Below are 24,253 nucleotides of genomic sequence, written 5' to 3'. Positions count from 1 at the left end.
TTGTCCACTACTGCATTTCCAGGCACCTGGGACCTCCCAATTCTGGTGTCCAGAATATCATGTTATATTTACTCCATTTCTAGAAGTCAGGCCTACCTTACACATTCATATGCCTTCACTAGAGGTACGGGAGGTAGGTGCTGTTGAAGATAGTAGCTCACTGACGGTCGAGCAGAGTCAAGAAGACCTCAACATAAGGGATTGATTCTCTGGAGGGTGGAGGAGGAGCACTTTTTTCAACAATCCGGCATGTTGCTGGATTGAGCAAGTTTGCTGGCATTCCTTCGTGTGAGGGAGCAGCCGCGTCCTTGTTAATGTAGACTGATGGAGGCATCAGGGGGCATTCACCACAGTCTTGTGGCGGCATTGATAACCTGAAGACCGGGATACTCCGGAAATATACCCCCGCCGCAGCTACAGAGCCTTTTGAAGGCCATTCCCATATTGCGGTCTTTAACAGATCTGCGGCATTAGAGACTATTGATGGCTTTTTCATGATGGGGGCACTTACCACCACCATCTGAACTGGGGGAGGAACTACAGACTTTTTTGTTGTAATTTGGTCATTATTGTCATTGCTCTGGCATATTTGGTACAAGTGTATACACAAGTCAAACAATAACAGTGAAAGTAGTAAGTGTCTTCTGTACAAGGGAACCAAGAGCAGTAATGAGTCATTTAGCTGGAATTATCACGCGGTAATCAGATTTAAGTAGCTTTAAAAAAATGCAATTATGATGTAAATCAAACACAAGCTTGTACGGTTCTAAAAAATGTCTGTTTTGTCAACTAACAAAACATTTTGTAGAATAAGATTTGCACAGGCAGCTCAACAATCTTTGAGACTCTATTATACTATAATATAACAGATAAAATACTCCTCAGTCTAGAAGCATTGTTAAAGTATACAATCAAGACTCTGGTGCAGACGGGGGTTGTGGAATCACATCTGAGGGTTTTATTTTTTATTTTTTCAACATTCATCAGCAGCAGGAATATTTTAGAGAGTGACTACCGTGGTACAGGAAAATTGTGGGCTGTAGCTTCAAGTAAACTCAAAAGGAGAATTTTTCTTGTTTTGTATACCATCTTCTTGTCTGCCCTCTGCAGGTTATGGATGTTACCGCTCCTCTTCGGGGGCCCTGAGCACTGAAGGCCTCAGGCTTATTGTGCCGCTTCATCCTTTGGACCTCACCTAATCTCCTGCTTGCCTCCTCTCATGTCAAAATCTAAATCTACTCACAAGTTCACTTTCCTGGAAGCTGTGGCTAACACAGCTCAGGTCAAGGCACCATTCTCAGATTCCTCTTCAACCCATGCTTTTCTGGAGTCCGCCCTCACTTCTTTCCAAAACGAACTGCCTGAGATTAAAGGTTCCATTGCACAGATGTCTTCCTTAGCATCCACAACAAATTCAGAAGTACACTCCTTGCAAAGTGACATTAGTTCCTTTCACACCAGACTGACAACTCTAGGGGGGCAGCTGATGGATATGGAATCACGTTTAGATATCAATCCGGATTGGGGTAAGGGGTATCTGGTATCTTAAGAAAGTCTTAGATTTGATAGACCTCAGCTTCTGCAACAATATCAAGATTATTGGCCTACCAGAGCGTATTGGGAAAAAGGATGAAACGCCCCACTTATTGGGTTGTGTTGATCCCAGATCTTCTGAACCTTACCTTTGTTCCATCACTAGAATTCCTTAGAGCTCACAGGGTTCGCGCCAGTCGTGTGCTCGATGACCCCCGTCAACGCCATGTCTTGGCATGTTGTGTACAGCATCAGCTTGCTAGAGAGATCCTGCAGGAAGTCAAAAAACATGGCCCGTATCAGCATGAGAACGCTCAAAGTCTGCTCCTATTGTAGTGGATTTTTCCACCCTTACCAACGCCAAATGGAAACAGTTCTCTCCGCCCTCGACTTAAGGAGTACATTAAATACTGATTATTGGAACCCACTACCATGCTTATCACTTTTCAGGCAAAACATCTGTATACTATGAACCAAAAGATCTGGAGTTCTTTTTGGATGCCTTAGACAACACTGACGTGGAAGCTGCTCCCACTGTGGCTCCCTCAGCCTAATCGTTCCCACCCCGACAGGGCAAAACAAAAGGATATGCCTCCACCTCTTTGGATGAACCTAAATGTTGAGACTAGTCACGCAGAAATGGTCCCAAATTGCCTGGCCAATAACTGGATAGTCTTTTCACCCAAGAGATCAATTAAGATCGCCCCTTAAGACTTGATGGCACACCAGTAGCACGCGGTGAAGCTTGTTCTATAATGTGTTTTAGAGCCTTGAGTGTAAGTAGGCAACCTTTCAGCCCTTTTGTTCTTATTACTTTGATTGTTTAATACTGCAGGGGATCGAGGATGCACATCACCTGGTGTATTGTATATTAGTCATAATTTATTTCTGATGTTCTTTTTTCAGGAGCGGGAGGCTCGGGGAGGCAAGAGAAACGCTATTGATAGGGCGAGTGAGATTGCAGCCTCTGAGTCCTGTGGTATCTGCTCTCACTCTTGCTTTCTGGGGCAATGTTCCCTTGCTGTTTCCCCTTCCAGAGCATTAGTCCCACCCATACGGACCACAGTGGGTTTCCCTCATTGGCTGGCGGCCCTGTTTCCCTCGATACCGGTGCATCCTCTCCCACCCTGTTTACTGGTTCAATTTCTGGGTCCTTCAGTATCCCTTTATGGTCCTGTGACCTGTTTGTTCTAGGCACCGGCTTCTCCACTTGTACTGGATTTTTCTGGTAGTTATTTCTCTCCAATTGCCTTTATCCTTTCCTACATCCCTTCAAGAGCACCCCACTACCTTGGTATCCCATTCTTGGGGAGCCTTTTGCCTGCTGGCCAACTTCCCAATTGGGATTTGCCATCACAGCACTACAGCATATATTAGTCTCATGGCGTATCCTCAGCCGCAAAGACCCGTGAAGGTATTTTACCTCAACATACATGACTTGACACATTTCATCAAACGGAAGAAAATTCTCATATTTTTGGGCCAACACAAACCTGACATGACATTGCCCTCCTTTAAGAATACCACCTGACCCCAGCAGAGAGCGATAAGTTACAAAACGACTGGGTGGGCTTGATCCTGCACTCTATCATCTCCTCCACATCACGGGGCTGGGCTGAGACAGGTGGTCTACCTAGGAAACTGGGCGTTGCTATACTTCTTCATAAACGTCTCTTGTATAGAATCCTCCAAACTTGAGCGGCCACTGATGGTAGTTATGTGTTTACAGTGCTCTCATTACAGGACTTGACTGTAATTGTGGGCTCTAAGTCTGCGGACATCTAAGTCTGTTTTTTTTTCTAGGATCGGTAGGTTACTGACTTCACTTGGAGCCTCTAGATTCATCATTGGAGTGGACTGGAACGTGACACTTGGCCCTTTCTTGGACAGATCGAGCAGGCTGCACACGCACTATGATGTAGACAGGCATGGCTTACGAGAGCTAATGTAGAATCATGCCTACCTTGCACCCACAAGCTAGAGACTATACCTTCACCTCTTGTTCCCATTACATTCGGACTCTCATTGACTACTTCCTTTGTACCACTTTGGTGAACCAACACTTAACAAATGCAAATATAACCCCCTGCTGGGTCTCTGATCATGGCCCTGTAGAGCTGCTCTTAGATTTGGGTTTGCACACCACTCCTTCAAGGACCTTGGTCCTTCAATACCTCCCCATATAAGGACTCTGAGGAAAAACGTCACCTCACAGAATATAAATAATATATTTGGAGGATAATAGGGGCTCAGTGACCTCGGGCAAACGTGGGTGGTAGGGCAGGCTGTGCTTTACTGCATGCTGATGAGATATTTGACATTGGTCAAACAGAGGCTCTCAGACGGCTCCTGATGAGGACAGCCTTCTGGCAAAATTTTATAAAGCTACCAAATCCCAGACCCTCCCCATCTTCTCGGTTTATTAGGGGACTGGCACCACTGTGCTGAGTTCTTTAGGGCTCGAATTTCGGTTCTCCCGAAACCTGGTAAGAACCCTCTGGAATGCTCGAGCTATCGCCCAATTTCTTTGATAAATGCAGACGTTAAGGTTTTGGCAAAGGTTTTGGCAGTGCATTTGAATAAAGTGTTCACCACCCTTATTCACCCCTCTTGGGTGGGCTTTTTCCCGGTCGCTCCTCGACCAATTATTTGCATAGTCTCATGCATATTATTTGGCAAGTGAGGGACCTCTTTCAACCATAGAGATGATGGGCATAGGTAACGACTTTCTTACACTGTCACTTGTAGGGGTTTCTCCTTCCCATATTTTGACATCCACAGCAGCACTAGACAGGGGTGTCCCTTGTTCCCATTGCTTCTGCAACTTCTGGTGATTGCAATCGATCTAAGTGAAGTGTGGCTCAATGATTAGAGCGGCAGACCCTGATGCAGAGGTCTAGCCCGGGACCAGGGTTCAATTCCCCGCCTCGGCGGGTCTTGAGCTCAAAATTCCACGGACCTGATAATTCTCGCCTCGGTGCCATTCCAATCATGGAGTCCCACTCTGCAACTCTGGGCAATAGCTTGCTTAATCTCCACAACGGCCCCCACAACGCTAAGGATGCCTGGCCTCCACCTTGGGGGTGCCCAGGAGTGGACGCCTCACAGGGAAAGCCAGGATGGGTTCCACAGCGGTATTCGTACAAGCGCCTTGAGACCCTTGCGGGTGAGTAGTGCGCTATACAAGTATCAATTTACAATGACAACATTAAGGGTATTCACACGATGCGATGAGATTAAGGACTTCTATTATGCCAATGACATTCTCTTGACATTATCAAACCCTTTGGCCTCAGCAGTCATTCTGATTTCTCAACTGGACTTTTTTTTCCCAGTTTTCTGGCTATTAGATAAACTGGTCGAAATGCGGGCCCAGGCCTAAACACCATCCACCACAAGAGCCTCTTTGGGTAGCCTGCAATTTAAGTGTTTTCAGTCACATTTAAAATACCTCGGGTGTATATTAATCGGGGTCTGGAAGATATGGTTCTAGACAATGTGCAATCCATTGTGGATTGTATGGAGTGCAATTTTAAAAGGTGTTCTGACCTGAATCTGTCCGTGTGAGGTAAGGATCAGATTATCAAGATGAATGTCCTCCCCAAATTCAACTACATCTTTGGAATGCTGCCTCTCATTATATTGGTCTCCTGCTGACAGAGCATCCAGCACTCCATCTCCTGATTCATTTTGGGCCCAGGTAGACCCGAGAATAAAGGGGGCTAAGCACCCCTACTCATCTGAGAAGGGCAACTTACTCCTCCTGGAGGAATATTGGTTGGCACAACAGCTGGCCCATTCTGTGTACTGGTTGCCTTCTTTCAGGTCCATACTCTTATGGGTGTTGCTGGAGCATCACATATTGCAGACGTCTGTGGACCTTGTCATTTATTACACTTTGAGCACTTTTCAACCTGATCATGTATACTTTTCAGTACACGTAGCCTAAGACTCAAAGGCTGGTGCAAGTCTCGAGTTGCGTAAACGCTAAGGCCACACTTTGGCGCAATGTGGCCATCACTGTCGGTGGGGAGGAAATTAACTGGTCCAATTGAAATACTCGTGTTATTCACCACATTTAATACCTTGTCTCTAACGGCTCCATCAAATCGTACCCTGACATGAGACAGGAATTTTCAATTCCATCCTCCCAACTATGGAGATATAATAAATTGCCCCACTCCTTATCATATGTCCTGGAGAATGCACATATCGATCTCCCTAGCACACATATTTACACTTGGAAAAAAGTTAGGGGAAAAATTGTGGGACTGTATGCCACAATGCTATACTCCTGTTTTTCCTCTCCATCAGCACTGCATGCCTGGTGGGAAACACGTCTTAATGCAGTTCTTGGATGATTGCTGGGATACTCTTCTGGTGAACTATTTTAAAGGATTACTGGAAGCAGCCTTAAGCATAGTTTTTTTGGGAGAACCTTAACCATTGGCACTGGTCACCAGCCAGGTTACACAATACCCGTCTTAGTACAGATTCACTATGTTGAAGATGCGACTTATCTGACTGTGATATAGTCCATATTTTCTGGGAACGTTACCGGCTGTGAACCTTCTGGTTGCAGGTCTGGGACCATATTAGGAAAGATCGTAGACAGACCTTTGACCGCCAGACTAGTGCTCCTGCATGATACTTCTGTCCTCCCCTCTGTGACTCAGCATGGTAATAGATGGCTCTACACTGCCCTAGAGGTGACTAAATTGACTGTGCTGCGACTCTGAAAGTCAACTCCAATTCCCACATTAAAGAACCTGGTTGGACGACATGTACGACATGGCATGCTTTGAGTGCCTTATTTATAAGCTAAATGACAAATTGCAGATATTTGAAGAAGTTTTGAGCTCTCATCTTAAAGATTCAAGGCATCCATGGTGTACTTCATCCTGCTTTATGTTCCATGCGTACCCCTATGTTTCGTTCCCATGTCCTTTCCTCCTGAGGTTCCCCATACTTCGATCACTATTATTGTTTGCTTTCCTTAAAGGAAGAAGCTGGGGACCAGAGGTCCATCTTATTTTATTTCCTTCTGTGTGGGTGTTCCCCTCTCCTCCTCGCCCCCCCCCCCCATGGAGCATGTTTCCTTTACCCTTCCTCTCTTGATGATTGTGTTCTTCTTTTCCGCCGTTAAAGTTGAGTAGTATTTATTGCCTACATGCCCATTTCCTATGTCGGTTCCTGGAGATTTCTACTCTACTGTTCTCGGTAATCCTCCTCATTTTTTGTGGGTCCTCCAGGAAGGCTTGGTCTACAGATTGATTATGGAGTTGCATTCTACCCTGTTGGTTTTCTCGCCTTTCATGGTGATTTGACTATTTATCTTGTACCGCTCTTATTATAGTAATGGAAAACAAAATAGAGAAATGAAACCCATTTGCCTTCACTTAGTTGCTATAGCAGCTTACGTACAAAATAGAGCGCACTCCTTCCTCTTCTTTGATACCAGTTATTAAAGCCTTAATAGAGGGTCTCAAAAGGGTCAACCCTCCCTAAGTTCCCCTCCGTTGCATGTGTGGAATATCAATGTAGCGTTACCAGACTCATGAGGCCCCTTCAAACCCTTCCACCCTTGCCCTTGCCAGGACCTTTCATGAAAAGTGGCTTTTTTTTTGGTGACCTTTACTTCTCAGACGAATTAGAGAATTTTAGGCACTCACATTCCAGGAACCTTTCTTTCAAGTTCAATAAGGACAGGGTAGTATTGAGAACCACCCCTGAGTTTTTGCCCTAGGTGGTGTCTCCTTTCCACCTTAACCAGACACTAGTACTCTGTCTTCTTTACCCAACCAGACTCAGTAGCAGAGAGGACACTACACATTCAATGCATTAAATGGGCTCTCGTGTATTACGTTGACAGGACTACGCCTAAGAAAAACAGACCAATTCTTTGTGTCCTTTACCAAGCCTCACAAAGACCAGCCTATTTCGAAAGGAAGTACTGCTATATGGCTTGTTAAGTGCATTCAATCTTTTTGTCACAAAGTCAAAAGAGCCCTCCCAGTTACACCCAGGGCATACTTGAAGAAGGCTGAACTATATCCTTCCTTGGGAACATGACCCCCGTGGACATATGCAAAGTAGCAATTGCTCACTCATTCACCAAACACCATCGTGGGGATGTCTCACTAGACTTCAGCCTTTGGTTGGCCACACAGTCCTAAGGGCCTTGTTTTAGACATCTGCATCATCCACACGCTAGACACAACTTTTAGGTAGGGTACTGCTTCACTGTCTATGCAGAGCATGTGTATCTACAGCAGCTCATGCTATGAATGGCAAATGTTACTTACCCTGTAAGCATCTGTTTGTGGCATGTAGATTCAAACGTGCCCTAGCCGTGCACTGCTTATTACCGCCAAACTTACATCACTTTATTGCATGTGCTATGACACCATTGATAATATCCCTGCAACATCTCAAATTACACCATTGATGATAACACTGTGCATGGCGATGGCCCAAGTTACTTACTTAAGGGCACAAGTTTATATGTTCGAGGCATATTAGCTGCAGAATACATACTTGTGCATAGATCACCATCTGGTGTTGGGCTCGGATGTTTGCAGTTTGTTGTTGTCTTGGAAGAAGTCTTTGTAGTCACGAGATAGGTGACTCCTCCCTTGGACGATACTGCGCATGGGCATCGACTCCATCCTCAGATTGTTTTTTTCCGCCATCTGGTTCGGATGTGACTTGCTGCGCTCCGGTTCAGTACCGTGTTTCCAAACATTTTCGACGCGCAACCCATCACCACTTGGCGGTATTGATTAATTTGCGTTCCCTTTGACACGCTAACTCCCAAATCCTCGATTCCGGTCATCTACGCGGGCCGCTGGGCCTTTTGGCACCATTCAGGCCTTCGGCTAATGGAAAGGACTCCTTTTAAAAAATGCCCCCAGTGTGGAGCTAAATTGCCACACAGTGACCACCACAAGGTCTGCAGCCTTTGCCTCTCGTCTGAACACGAGGAAAGGGATTGCCAAGCCTGTGCCTCTTTTAGATCTAAAAGGACTATCCGTGATCGTCGAGCTCGACGACACGTTATGGCTCAACAGGCTGCACCGGTGCCAGACGAAATTTTCGATGAAGGCCCGACGTTCCAGAGGCAGAGGATTTAGAGGAGCTCAACATTCTCTCCGAAGCTGATGACTCTGACTCCGATGACCACATCACTCCAGGTCAACGAGTGAGTACAAATGCCCCACCCGAAAAACAGAAGGCTCCGGTCAAAACTTCATCTGAAGGCCTTAGTCGAGACCGAGGGAAAACTTCAGAAGCCCCGCCTCCGGGCCCGGCTCCGAAGACAAAGGAAAAGCCTTCCGGCAGCTCGGGACCGAGCAAGCCGCATATCAGTACCCATAAAACACCTTCGGTACCGAATTCAGGGATACACCCTATTCCAGTTTCGTCCAAAAAGGCCTCGGTATCGAACCCTTCGGCACCGAAAGACCATAAGGCCTCGGAACCGAACAAACACCGAAAACCTTCGGACCCGAAGAAGATTTCGGACTCAGCACTGACTTCGGAGCTAAAGGAGCACAAGACCCCTCTTACTGCTCCACAGACCAAATCAAAATCTCGTTCGGAACCGAAGAAATCGGCACCGAAAAGAGACCACAAGCAGGAAGAACTGTTTCGACCAGATCCTGTCAATCCGAAACAAAAGACATTACATGTGGACCCTAAAACAAGCCATATTGTCAGTCTCCCATCAAAGAAGAGGAAATCTGATACCTCACTCTCTTCTGAGGTACCTGTGAAGAAGAGAGACTTTGCAGCTTCACCCCTAAGACCCTCTTCTCCTATTCTTCCTACCAAACCTTTGTCTCCCATAAACTCTCTTATACACTCTCCTAGACTCTCTCCATACTCACTCTTACCACCACAGGATGAGGATGATTTAGGGGATGGGGGTGGCCATGATAAGGATCCCTTAGATGACCCTGATGATGATGACACCACACCACCACAGGATACATGGGACCATCACAACGATCCCACAGATCCTCCAGACCTTCCTGATCCAGATGCATACCCATCTAAGTCATCCCCCCAGATGACAATATAGGTTTTAGTCAGCTCATTAATAGGGCTGCGCAATACCATGGCGTTGAACTACATTCAGAACCCATGGATGAAGAGTTCCTACTGGACACATTTGCTCAGTCACAAAAAACAATACATACATTTCCCATACTTAAAGGTGTCATTAAACATGCACCAGACATATTTAAAGACCCTATCAGGACCAGGATTCTCAATCCTTGAATTGATAAAAAGTATATGCCGGCCCCTAGCGACCCAATCTACATTAAAGGACAACTCCCTTTAGATTCTTTGGTAGTCTCCAATGCAAGAAAACGTGCTAATTCCGAAACCTCTGCTGATGCTCCACCCCCAGACAAAGAGTCTAAACTGCTGGATGCATCAGGTAAACGAGTTTCCGCCCAAGCAGCCAATCACTGGAGAATAGCTAATGCACCAGCATTGCTTGCCAGATACGACAGAGCTCACTACGATGAGCTTGAAGATCTTATTCAACATTTACCTGACCAATACAAAGCTAAGGCCAACAACTTGGTCTAAGAGGGCAAGTTAATTACAAATGCATCCATCAAATGTGCCCTCGATGCAGCAGACACCGCATCTAGATCTATGAACACCAGTGTCTTACTTCGCAGACATGCATGGTTGTGCATTTCTGGTTTTAAACAGGAAGTGCAAACAACTATCTTAAATCAGCCGTTCGATCAAGAACACCTCTTTGGCCCAGCTGTGGACACTGCTCTAGAGAAAATGAAAAAAGACACAGACACTGAAAAATCTATGGGAGCATTACAGTTTCAGACACCACTAGGTTCCTTTCGTTGCTCCTTTTATAGGGACGGATCCAAAAACATTAGCACAGACACTACTTCCTCCTCCTACAAGAGTCCCACACAAACATCCCCCAACAAGGGGTATTTTAGGGGGGGTTACTGGGAAAATAATAACATGGGGAGAGGTCGAGGTAACAACAACCGAACCTCCCTTACTACCAAACAATGACTTCCTTCCGCTCCCTCCAGACCATTCCACTCCCGTCTGAGGAAAACTATCACAGTTCCTACCTGTCTGGAACTCCATCACTACAGACAGGTGGGTAAGACAAATTATCCAGTATGGTTACTGACTGGAACTTACACAACTCCCCCAACCATACCGCCCAAACAACGTCCAATGTCCACGGAACATCAACGCTCCTCAAACAGGAAGTTCTCTCACTTCTTGAAAAACATGCAATAGTACCAGTTCCCCTCCAGCATCAAGGCACAGGAGTTTACTCCCTTTACTTTCTCATCCCAAAAAAGGACGGTACTCTTATATTAATACTGGACCTGAGACCTCTCAATATCTACATACAATCAGCTCATTTTCACATAATCACTCTCTAACACTCTTTAACAGGTCCTCACACACTCCAACAAGGCGACTTCTTTGCCACTCTAGATCTCAAGGACTCCTACTTCATATTCTTATACACCCTGCTCACATGAAATATCTAAGGTTTGTAGTGGACGGTCAGCACTATCAATTCAAGGTCCTCCCATTCGGAGTGACCACAGCACCCAGAGTCTTCACAAAGTGTCTAGCGGTAGTAGCCGCCCACTTGCGAAGAAAACAAATTCATGTGTTTCCATACCTGGATGACTGGCTAATAAAAGCCAAGTCATACAGTCAGTGTGTTCACCACACTCACTAAACAATTCATCTGCTCCACAACTTGGGGTTCACAATAAACCTCACCAAATCGCATCTCCAGCCGTCCCATATACATCAGTATCTAGGGGCCACAATAGACCCTTCCAAAGCCCTTGCATAACCCGATCCAGTCAGGATAGCCAGTATACAAACCCTCATAACAAAATTTCATCCTCAACACTCACTACCAGCTCGAGTGTTTATGCAGCTTATAGGAATGATGGCCCCTTGCATTTTCATAGTACCTCATGCAAGACTTCAGATGCGCCCTTTACAAGAATGCTTAGCACGTCAGTGGAACCAGGCTCATGGTCAACTTTCAGATCTGGTGTTGGTGGACAGCTGCACACATCGCTCTCTGCAGTAGTGTAACACACAAAACCTTTCCAAAGGGCGGCCGTTCCTAGACCCAGTTCTACAGATAGTGCTAACAGCGGACGCATCACTCACCGGCTGGGGAGCCCGTCTCCTAAACCATACAATTCTGGGCAGGTGGACCCCTCAACAAAAAGTGCTCTACATCAATCACCTCGAATTACTGGCAATCTTTCTAGCATTAAAATCATTCCAAACACATCTCAACAGAACTGTCCTTGTCCGCACAGACAATATGACAGCAATGTATTATATACAAAAACAAGGAGGAACACATTCTTTCCAGCTTTCTCGACTAGCGCAAAACATATGGAGATGGGCCATCCCTCAAAGGATATACCTTCTAGCAGAACATCTTCCAGGAGTACACAATCAGATTGCGGATCTGCTCAGTCATCACACACAGAAGATACACGAATGGGAACTTCATCCTGAAGTTCTTTATCCATTTTTTCAGATGTGGGGCCACCCAGACATAGATCTGTTCGCCGCAAACGCAAAATGCCCAACCTTCGCCGCCAGGTATCCACACCTATTGTCCATGGGCAATGCGATATGGATGAACTGGTCAGGCAGATTTGCGTACGCTTTTCCGCCACTCCCGCTCATCCCATTAGTAGTGCGCTAGCTCAAACAACAGTCTCTAAAGATGATCCTAGTTGCGCCAACATGGGCCCGGCAACCATGGTTCACAACACTCCTGGAACTCTCAGTAGTTCCACACCAAAAACTACAGCTCTCCCCAAAGCTTCTCACACAGAACCATGGAGAGATAAGGCATCCAGATCCAGCTCAACTGAACCTGGTGATCTGGCTCCTGAAGTCCTAGAGTTCAGTTACCTCAACCTCCCACTGGATTGTATGAACATTCTTAAAGTAGCTAGACGCCCTACTACTAGAGCTTGTTATGCAGCCAAATGGAAAAGATTTGTCATTTACTGCAATAACAACAAAATTGACCCACTAGATGCTTCAATTCAAAACATTATTTGCTATTTACTGCATCTACAAAGATGTAATCTAGCATATACATCCATACGACTACATCTTGCTGCCCTTGCTGCTTACCTACAAAACAGACATTTGTCATTGTTTAAGGTACCTGCTATCAAAGCATTCATGGAAAGCCTTAAAAGGATAATTCCTCCCACAATCCCACCCTATCCAGTGTGGAATTTAAATATTGTCCTTACTAGGCTCATGGGTCCTTCATTTGAACCTCTACACAAATGTAAATTGCAGTTCCTTACATGGAAAGTAGCTTTCCTAGTCGCAATCACCTCTCTCAGAAGAGTAAGTGAGATCCAGGCTTTAATCATTCAAGAACCATTCTTACAAATACATCATAACAAGGTGGTTCTTAGAACAAATCGAAAACTCCTTCCCAAAGTATTTTCTGCGTTCCATCTTAATCAATCTGTGGAATTGCCCGCTTTTTCCCCAAAACCAGATTCTGTAGCAGAAAGAGCTCTTCACACACTTGATGTTAAAAGAGCTATACTTTATTACATTGACAGAACTAAACCCTTTTGGAAAACAAACCAACTGTTTGTAGCTTTCTCGCCACCTCATAAAGGCAACCCCATCTCCAAAGCTGGAATTGCCAGGTGGATAGTCAAATGCATTCAAATATGCTACCAGAAAGCAAAACGCACATTAACAATTCCCCCTAGAGCACACTCTAACACGCAAACTAGGGGCTTCCATGGCATTCTTAGGGAACATTCCCTTAGATGACATTTGCAAGACAGCAACATGGTCTACACCACACACCTTCACCAAACACTACTGTTTAGACGTGCAGGCAAAACAGGCTTCTGTAGGCCAGGCTGTTCTTAAAACACTTTTTCAGGCCACTGCAACAGATACAAGTGACCACCGTTAGGGGAGAACACTGCTATACAGTCTATGCACAAGTATGTATTCTGCAGCTCATACGCCTCAAACGGAAAATGCTACTTACCAGTATGCATCTGTTCTTGGCATGTAGAGCTGCAGCATGACATACGCCAACCCGCCTCTCCGGTACCTCTATCTGTTCCAGTGTCATCTTACTTAGATACATTTCACATGGACATCTTTTCTGTTTCTTACAAACTCCATAATTTCCCTTCATGGCTAAAAACAATCTGAGGATGGAGTCGATGCCCATGCGCAGTATCGTCCAAGGGAGTCTTGTGACTACAAAGACTTCTTCCAAGACGACAACAAACTGCAAACATCCGAGCCCAACACCAGATGGCGATCTATGCACAAGTATGTCATTCTGCAGCTCTACATGCCAAGAACAGATGCATACTGGTAACTAGCATTTTCCTTACTTTAGATAACTATAACTGGTGGGTTTTAGTGGCTTTGTTTATTAAAATGGTATGCTTTAATTAACATTTTCATCTAACTATAACGTTTCTTTAACCTTTTGTTTTTTTCAGTGGCATAAATGTATACCATCCATCATATACCATCCACCTTGGCTCCTTCTTAGATGTTTTAACACATACACATGTACTGAAACCTACATAAACACTAACACACCCACAACACAGACATACTCATGCATACACACAACATACACAGACACACACACACACATGCACACAGATAAAAACTCAAACACATAGACTTGACAAACATAAACTTTTTCTATGTTTAAACCTGTAAAGGTGGCGTTAAAAAGAAGCATTTTTTTTTTTTAACAATGTTTAGTTTTTAAAAAAAATTGATTTTCATTTATTTTTGGGGTCTGAACGGAAAACTAAAGCTTTTGCTTCTGAACTTGGAGTTGTAACAGAAGGAACTGCTACTTTTGCTTTCACTGGTGGTTGATGACAAGCTTATTTCTTGCTGCAGTGCTTTTTTCTCCTGTCACCACTATCCAGCGCTGGCTACATTACGTGACCATGTACTGGTTGGCTGGTATTTGGCCACTGTTTTTCTGGGGTAGATTTGATGGTGCACTTTGTCCAGCTGATGGTCCTGTGCCAGATGCTGAGGCCTCCTCCCCATTCAGACGTAAGCGATCCATTTGGGCAAATATCCGGCAATGCATTGATCACATATGTTTTAGCATCTTAGACGTGCCTAAAGAGTCATTATTTGCTGAATTGTTGATGACCGATCTTGAAAGTGGAAATTTTTGCTTTAACTTTTTTGGGACCTGATGGGATGATTAAAAAAATCCCATAGTAGTGACTCCTTCTATGGTATGAGACGTTGCTCTTCCTCCTCTATCTCATCTGGACTATGTTTTCCTGATGTCATTGCGGATTTCAGTTGACTCAAAAAAACATAAAAATGGAAAAATCCCCCCTTAAAATTGGAAGTGTTCCCAGCGAAATGCTACCCCCAAATAAGTTTCAAAAGTTGTGATCCTTGTAGAAAGAAATGGAGATGGTGATTTCAAACGATCATACGTTTTTCAAGTCTGTGACACTGTTCTCAGGTACTCCGCGAGACGAGACTGCAAAACTCAAAATAAAGTTGTTTTTAAATATATGAACACACCATGGAAACTCATAATCTGGCCCATTTACTAAACCTCAAAGTTAAAAATAAATTAGTGTAGTATACTAAACCTAACGTTCATACTTTTACGATGGTCTTGCAGCACTGTAGAGAGATCCAGAATCCGGACGTACGAGCATCTCCGCATTGCTGCGGAGTCTTGTCATTGGGTATGTTGGTATGGCAATAGTTGAGAGAGAGCACAAAACCAGAGAAAAATCAAGCTTTTACAAAATCACACTTAAAAATCCTCAAAATGTGACTAGGTAGAAGCCCTCATTTTGCGTTCTTTAAAACATTTTTAAACAAGCATTGAAAATGCAATAGGCCTTGCCTTTTATTAAGTTAAAGCCATTTGCTTTGCTATATAATACCATTAGCAAAGCAAATGGCTTTAACTTAATAAAAGGCCTATTGCACTTTCAATGCTTGTTGCAAGTTGCATTTAGCCTTTGAGACAGCGAATACAAGAGTACAGGTAATCCACATAAGGCCACGAAAAACACGAATTTGTCCCCGACTCCCTCAAAATAAATACTGTGTGCTTACAGTATTGATTTGCTTTGCACTTCACTACTAACCCTTAGATGTACTTGTGGGCAATGTTTACATCAGTGGTTTTCTGTTTCATTATTTTTCAGATCTGACTTCCCCTGACGAAGGGTTCGCCCGAAATGCACTGGGTTTGAACAACCCGACTCATTTATGTCTATGATGATACTATCCTTTGAAATAATTCGAATTTGATCTCAAGTATTGTGTAGAATAAACATTATGGGACCTTGACTTACTGTCAATTTGCTGAACAACATTGGACGAACCTCCTTCGGGAGTTTGGCTGTGCAATCAGGGGACGTTACCCGGTGGGATAACACTTTCTCAGTCTATTTCCAATAGGCTGGTGGATCAGTCAGCGATACCCTGGTCCGCGCAGAATACTAATTCAAATTGCTAAACCGCAGTTGATGCTGTTGGTGTGCACCTACCATTACCATAAGATTTTGGGGCTGGCACACACACGGTAAATGTGTGCAGGTTGAGTTGACAGATCTGGTTAATGCTTCGCACTCTTTCTACGGTGCCACAAGTGCAAGCCCGAGGTGAAGGGCCTCCGGTCTGTGGTTTCGCCCACATCCTTTCATCGCAGCGCTACAGAGGCCTGCCTGACGCTACATCCGGCGGGGCGACCTTTCAGCTAGCTGCCTTGGACCCGAACCACGGCAGCTCTGCACAAGCCAGTGCTGGGAGTCTGACCGTGGGAACAGACACCGCAGCCCAGGCCATCCGCCCCAGCGCCAATGTGTCAATGTAGGTGCTACAGTCTCACTCGACTCCACTGGACGGACCACAGCTGCGTCCACTTCAGCTTCAGAAGGACCACGATCCACCACCACCAGCAACAGGTTGCACGCAGAAGCTGGAACAAGATCACAGCCGACCAGCTCGCGACCTCCCTGAGCATGAACCCTCCCACCAGCGCAACGAACCCAAGCCAGGCAGCCACCAACCTCGCGAAGTGGATCAGCAACTGCGCAGACGACCTCGCCCCTCTGAAGACCCCGCCTAGCAGACCCGGCAGCAAGAAAGCCCCATGGTTCACCGACGAACTCAAGAGCTCCAAGAAGAACTGCCGAGCCCTCGAGAGAACATGGCGCAGAGACCCAACACCGGACAACATGACTGCCCTCAAGCTCGCCACCCGAAAGCACCACCAACTCATCCACGCCACCAAGAAAACCGCATTCAAGGAACGACTGGACAACAACGCACACAACAGCAAGGAACTCTTCAACATCGTTAAAGAGCTCTCCAACCCCAACGCCGGAAACAACGACATCACCCCTTCGCAAGACCTCTGCAACTCCCTCGCCTCCTACTTCCACAACAAGATCGCGGACATACACAACAGCTTCAGCACTCCACCGACGCACGCCACGACCGAACCACCGCCCCCCACCACCACCCTCCGCGCCTGGACCCCGATCAGCACCGAAGACACCGTCCGCACGATGAACTCCATCCACTCCGGATCTCCTACCGACCCCTGCCCTCACCACGTCTTCAACAAGGCCGACGCTGTCATCGCACCCCACCTGCGGGACATCATCAACACCTCCTTCGACACCGCTACCTTCCCGGAGAGCTGGAAGCACGCCGAACTCAGCGCTCTACTAAAGAAGCCATCAGCCGACCCCACCGACCTCAAGAACTACCGCCCCATCTCGCTGCTCCCGTTTCCTGCAAAAGTCATCGAGAAGACCGTCAACAAGCAGCTGGCCGCCTTCCTCGAGACGAACGGTTCCCTCGACCTCTCGCAGTCTGGCTTCCGGGCCAACCACAGCACCGAGACCGTCCTGTTCGCAGCCACCGATGACATCCTAACACTGCTTGACAACGGAGAAACAGCAGCCCTCATCCTCCTAGACCTCTCCGCGGCCTTCGACACTGTCTGCCACCGTACACTAGTGCAGCGATTCAGCAACGTCGGAATCCAGGAGAAGGCACTGGAGTGGATCATCTCCTTCCTCGCCGGAAGGACACAGAGAGTCCGCCTCCCCCCGTTCAGATCTGAAGCCACCGAAGTCATCTGCGGCGTTCCTCAAGGCTCCTCGCTCAGTCCAACCCTCTTCAACGTCTACATGAGCCCCCTCGCAGACATCGCACGCCAGCACAACCTCAACATCCTCTCCTACGCCGACGACACCCAGCTGATTCTCTCCCTCACCAACGACACCGCCAGAGCCAACTTTCATGAAGGGATGAAAGAAGTAGCCGAATGGATGAAGAACAGCCGCCTGAAACTGAACTCGGACAAGACGGAAGTCCTCATCCTGGGATCCTCACCCTCCGCCTGGGACGACTCCTGGTGGCCCCCCGCCCTAGGCAGCGCACCCAAACCAACAGACCACGCACGCAACCTGGGCTTCATCCTGGACTCCTCCCTCTCCATGACCAGACAAGTCAACGCCGTCTCCTCGTCATGCTTCAACATCCTGCGCATGCTACGTAAGATCTTCCGGTGGATCCCCACCGAGACCAGGAAGACGGTCACCCAGGCCCTCGTCACCAGCCGTCTGGACTACGGCAACTCCCTCTACGCCGGAACCACCGCAAAACTCCAGAAGAGACTCCAGCGAATCCAGAACGCCTCAGCACGACTCATCCTGGACATCCCCCGTCGCAGCCACATCTCCGGACACCTGAGAGACCTGCACTGGCTCCCGGTCAACAAGAGAATCACCTTCCGACTCCTCACCCACACACACAAAGCCCTACACAACCAAGGCCCAGGATACCTCAACAGCCGCCTCAACTTCTACGCTCCCAAACGCCGGCTTCGATCGACCGGCCACGCCCTCGCCGCCGTCCCCCGCATCTGAAGAGCCACCACAGGGGGACGGTCCTTCTCCTACCTCGCCGCCAAGACATGGAACTCCCTCCCGACCCACCTCCGCCTGACCCAGGACCACCTCGCCTTCAGGAAGTAACTTAAGACCTGGCTGTTCGAGCAGTAGCGGACCCCCCTCCCCCAGCGCCTTGAGAACCTCTGGGTGAGTAGTGCGCTATATAAATGCTCTGATTGATTGACTCGAGGCGCACCCAGGCACTGCTTGCTGCACTCGCCCCCGTCCTTGCCAGACTCAAGACGGGTTGGTGCGGCCACCGGGGGCTTTCGTCTCAGCGAGTTTCAAGCTCCAACGGGACATCGGAAAGAAAAAACCCGCATGATAAATGCTGCAAACGTCCACTTAAAGCTGGCAGGACAATTCAAGCCGTCACCACAAATACACAGCACGCGGCAGGGCCTTGGAGGGGAGTACAGACTTCTAGCCGCGGAGTTTTTTCTAATTTTTAAGCACAGACGGAAAACTGCCCGTTTGCTTGCCAGTGTTTATTCTATAAACGCTTAACAAAGGCCCTTTGCCCGTCTCTCCGTGCTGCCAGCCATGACTAGGCCGCTGCCGATGCACACTGAAGCCTAAGGTTTTGTAATGCAGCGCTGCAGAAGTTCCCAGGTGCTGCTCCAATGTGATGCTTTCAGAAGAGGCTTGTGTCCTTGCACAAGTTCTCTCAGGATGCCAAAACACTCCCCATCTGCTACAGAGGTCAGAGATTCCACAAACCGGTGGGCCCTACCCGCCCCTCGACCCGGATGAGCCAGGGTTTGACGGGGCTCGGGAGGGCGGGGGGGGTGCTAGAAAAGACACTGGGTGACTCCATGTCACCGGGGCAGGGGTTCAAGCCTGGACTCTATTCACAAACTCGTGCTTCCTGGAAGCTTTCATGCGACTCCCCTTGCCCCAAACAGACCGAAATGCCAGATTACACGGCTTCTGAGGGGTGCACCATCCTTGGCTGGCCAGGAGCCCCCGTGCCTCCTTGCTCACAGTACTGCACTCCCGCCGGGGGGTGCCCTGTCCTTGGCTGTCGAGGAGACCCCAGTACCCCCTCGCTCACAGTACTGTACTCTTTCTGAGGGGTGCCCCGTCCATCGCTGGCGAGGAGCCCCCGCACTCCCTCGCTCACAGTACTGCACACCTTGAGGAGAGTGCGGGTCTCAGTACCTTGGAGCACCTGGGGCGGGTAAAGGCAGATCCCCGTGAAGGGGGCAGGGGGGACTGGAGGTATGGCGGGGAGTGTTGGGGGGCAAGGGTGAATGGCAGACCTCGAAGTGATGGTCTGGCTAGCAGTGTGTGTGTGTGTGGAGGCGGGGTAATTGTAGGGCCCCAGGTGAAGGCGTGTTGGGGGTACAAGGTAATGTCTTTGGGTGAAAGGCAGATCTGAGCGATGGTCTGACTAGGTGTGTGTGTGGGGAGGGGGCTAATTGCAGGGCTCCAGGCGAAGGAGTATTGGGGGCCGGGAGTACAGGGTAATGTATTGGGGTGAATGGCAGTTCTCGAAGTGGTTGTCTGGCTAAGAGTGTGTTTGGAGTGGGGGTAATAGCAGGTCTCTGAGGGGAGTTCTGGTTAGGAGGGTGGGCGCGATGAAATGGCTTAGAGTGGAAGTCAGGCTGTGTGTGGAGTGGGGGCAATAGCAGGTCACTGAGGGGAGGTCTGGCTAGCAGTCCGGGGGGGGGGGGGTGGGGGGCGGCCAGGCCTCGGAGTAAGTGGCAGGGCCAAAGGGGGCATTATGTGCTGACGGCAGGGCTGGGTAGAGGGTGGTCTACGAGTCCGGTGGAAGGGAGGTCCCTGTGAAGAGGGCAGGGTTCAAAGTGAAGGGCAGAGGTGTGACTGGGAATGAGGACATGTCCCTGTGCTGAGTGCAGGGTTCAGAGTGAGGGGTGGAGGCAAGGTTCAGAGTGAAGGACAGAGCCGAGTGGAGGTGTGACTAGGAGTGTGGGGGTGAAGGCAGGGTTCATAGTGAAGGACAGAGCCGAGTGGAGGTGTGACTGGGAGTGTGGGGGTGAGGACAGGTCCCTGTGCTGAGTGCAGGGTTCAGAGTGAGGGGCAGAGCCGAGAGGGGCTCTGGTTTGGAGTGTGGGGGTGAAGGCAGGGTTCAGAGTGAGGGTCAGAGCCGGGTAGAGGTGTGACTGGGAGTGTGGGGGTGAGGGCAGGTTCCTGTGTTGAGTGCAGGGTTCAGAGGGAATGGACTGGATGCCATTACGAGGAGAGGGTTGGAGAGAGGCAGATGTCCGTGTTGATGGCTAGATTCTAAGCGGAGCTGTAGCAAAGTGTGTGTTGGGGGGGTTTCAGGGCAGTCTCCCGCGCGCTGAGGGCAGAGCTGAGTGGAGGTCTGGCCATGAGTGATGGGGGCGGAAGGCAAGGCCACAGCTTCGGGGGTAGGGGGGTACCAGAGAGCGCCGTGTCCCCTCCTCACCTGCTGCCGGGTCCTCCTCGTCTGCAGCCCGCTGGCCCTCCTCCTGCCCTCGGACCCGCTCACTCCACCCGCTGCTGTCGCTCGCGCATCAGCAACGATACGGAATAACGTGCAAAACAAGAGACGAGCCCCCCTCTCCGCTGCCTGCTAGGAAACCTGCGAGGCTGGGCCAATCCCAGCGCGGCTTGCCGTGACGTCGGAGCTTTATGAAGCTCCAGGCGGTGATCTCTTGTCTTTATGGGGCCATGTGTTTGAAACACATGGCCCCATAAAGACAAGAAAAGGCTTTGCTACAAACGTAAAGCAAGCGAGCCAGTCCAACTGGGACGGCTCTAAAAGAGAAAAGTGTACGTCACTAGACGCTCTTTTCCAATGGCTGGCCACTGTTTAGCATAAACGGCGACGCCAGCCAATGGAAAAGAGGGATGATGCAATATGTGGGTTCATAGGCAGTTTATGGCGGAGGTGCAAGTTATAGTTAGCTAGTTCTGTTAAGTATAAATGCTGAATGTCAGTGCTATTTTAAGTTTATAACAAGGCAAAATTAGTGATATTTTAACCTAACTCAAACATCACTTTATTTTAACCTTTTGGAGATATCAAGCTCTGTAGATCTAAATCCATATCCAAGTCCAAATCATTAACATGACGTCCGAGTTAGGTAAAAATATCACTCATTGTGCAACTATGTTAATTACACAGTGCAGCCCCCCCCCCCCACGACCAATCCCCCCCACCCCCCAATAATGTTTTACTCACTTTATTGTGGAAATACTGCCCATTTGTAGTCATCAACATGACAGTTACAGTGTTGCATATTTGGTCATTTTATTAATCCATTCATTTAGTTTAAGATGACTTATTTTTCCATTTCTGAAGAATAATGAATCATGTGATTTTGAGTGTCTATTTTCTTGTCATCTGTTTGGGGTAAATTCTTTGTTTTCAATGATTTTATTTCCAATAACCTATTTTCTTTTCGAGGATACATCCTTCCATAAATTCTAAACTGTGCTGCACTGTGCTAGAATGTTCATTCCTCTTATCTATCTAGCTGGAAGATTTGTAGAGCGCAACAGCTATTCATTGAGTGACTCGGCGCTGTATTAGGTACTGATACATGGTGTCATGGAGTGTAAAATGCAGAACTGAAAAGCCAGGTTTTGAGCAAACCTTTAAAAACAGAAATATCCTCAGCTTCCCACAACTGCTGTGGAAGGGCATTCCAGTCTTAACAAGCTAGATAACAGTAGAAGCTGCCGCCCCTTCTTTTCCTTCTAAACTTGGGGATCACCACCAGAAAAGAGTCAGAGGAGCGGAGTGATCTGGGTGGAAAATAGGGAATGGTCCTTTTAGATGGATATTGGGGACCGGAATGGTTAAAAGGCTTTGTATCATGATGAGTCCTTTAAACCTCGCCCGCTCTTTAATAGGGAGGCATATAAGTTCTCTTAGGGGAGGTTGGATGTGAGTCTTTCTGGGTAGCTTTAAAAGAAGTCACGCTATAGCATTCTGCACAAGCTGCAGTCTTCTCAGGAGATAAGCCTCTTTGGAATTTCAAATTAATATCGGTGTTGGGTAGTTTTAAATTCTTAATTTATGCTGGAGTCCCATTTGCTGCGAGTGGTCTCTATGTCTATTAATATGTGCTACGAGTACAGAACCCATGGCCCTTTCCAATTCAAATCCTGCATGTGCTACTCTCCCTATTGAGTTTATGATCTGCATTTTTTTGGACAATACTATTAACTAAATATTAACTTTTTTGTAAATTGGGGCATGTTAAATTTATTGTTTGTTCAGTAGTATCTGCTTTAATCGAGGGCTCATTGACCACCTAATTTATATAATTCACAATACGAAGGTGGATTTCTTCTGGAAACAAATATTTATCATCATCCTGATACAACCACATAATAAATTAAGCAGAACTGTTTCGATGGAGACATATGAGCTCCTAAGGAAGGAGGTGTATACAAAGTAAGAGACTATACAATAACTCATAAAATAGCCTTTAGAAATTATATGATTGCAAAAACAAAGGTTCTGCTGTATCCAACATGATCAGTATACTTTTACTTTAAGGGTGAGGCAGAGCTTCCTTTAGGTTATCCTTGTGTTTGTAATTTATGAGCTGCGTTCCTTGGGATTTTCACTTCCAAAATTTCCTATTGTATTTTTGAACTGTTGAAGTTGCTTGTTTTTAACCTATTTGAGTACAAACTGGATCCATCTTTTCTGTGTTCTTAATTTTAGCCAGCAGAAAATAGCTGAGCGAGAAAAGCGAACAGCGGAGCAACAAAGAAAGAAAATGGAAAAAGAAGCCCAAAGGTTAATGAAAAAAGATCAGAGCAAAATTGGCGTGAAACTATCATAACAATCATTGCACTGCTACAACTTCGTCAACCAGAGGAGGACATAATTTTACTTCAAAAAGAAAAAACATCATTTTTTATTGATTGAAAGTGTTTTTAGAACATTGAGACTCTGGTTGTATACACATCCAGAGTTCTCTCTGTAAGTATCTTGGACAATTGATAGCTGGAATTATGAGACATTCTGATATCCTGTTCTAGGACAGCATTCCAGTTTTATCCTCTGCCCGCCATGTTACAAATCTGACTACTACAGAGACTGTTGTTATGGCTAAATAGCTCTGCAGAGTAGTATTTGGAACTCAAATACAATATGGGTGTAAATATTTACTTGGTGGAAATCTACTGTTCTGTCTATTATGCTTTCCAGAAATATGTGGAATACTTAAATAAAGACAAAAAAGTAACCTTGCTTCTATCTTGCCTGAAAATGTAAACATAAATGAAATGCAATTGGATGGTTTTAAAATGTAGTAGGTGGTTTATCACAAAAGGCTTCACTATTTGTTTTGTTCTTTCTTCATTTCCCCCATAATTCCCACCGCCACACACAAACTCCACTACAACTCCCCTTTTCAGTATGATATAAATTTAGAAACTAGTAATTTCCTGTGAAGCAATATTGAAGTCCAGTTTATCTCAAATTTTATGTACTGCATTGGCAATGAAAGTGTCTTATACAAAGTGTACTTTTCTTTCACTGTTTCTACTAGATCTCAATTTTTGTTTAAAGACAGTCAAATTTTCCTCCATTCAACAAAGGGTCCGCTTTTAATGCCTACATTTTATTGGAGTACTTTTCTAACTGTCTCGGGATTTCTCAGTAATCCCTCAGGCACTTGAGGAAATCTATGACATTCTTAAATTTATCTGTATCATTTAAGCGTGCAGAA

The 24,253-nt window shown here is 46.8% G+C and overlaps 1 protein-coding gene across 1 annotated transcript in view; it reads left to right on the top strand.

Moving 5' to 3' along the window:
- Nucleotides 1–23,767, top strand: part of EBAG9 (estrogen receptor binding site associated antigen 9) — a 185,544-nt gene extending 161,777 nt beyond the window's left edge. The window contains exon 8 of the mRNA XM_085605081.1: nt 23,242–23,767. Within this exon, the coding sequence (XP_085461207.1) occupies nt 23,242–23,362 (121 nt within the window). The 3' untranslated portion in view covers nt 23,363–23,767. The remainder of the gene's footprint in view (nt 1–23,241) is intronic.
- Nucleotides 23,768–24,253: the final 486 nt, after the last annotated feature.

This window comes from Triturus cristatus, chromosome 5_1 (genome assembly GCF_964204655.1).
Source record: "Triturus cristatus chromosome 5_1, aTriCri1.1, whole genome shotgun sequence".
In the NCBI taxonomy this organism is placed as follows: Eukaryota; Metazoa; Chordata; class Amphibia; order Caudata; family Salamandridae; genus Triturus; species Triturus cristatus.
The sequence above is the reverse complement of the archived record's forward strand: the minus strand, read 5'-3'. Positions and strand labels throughout refer to the sequence as shown.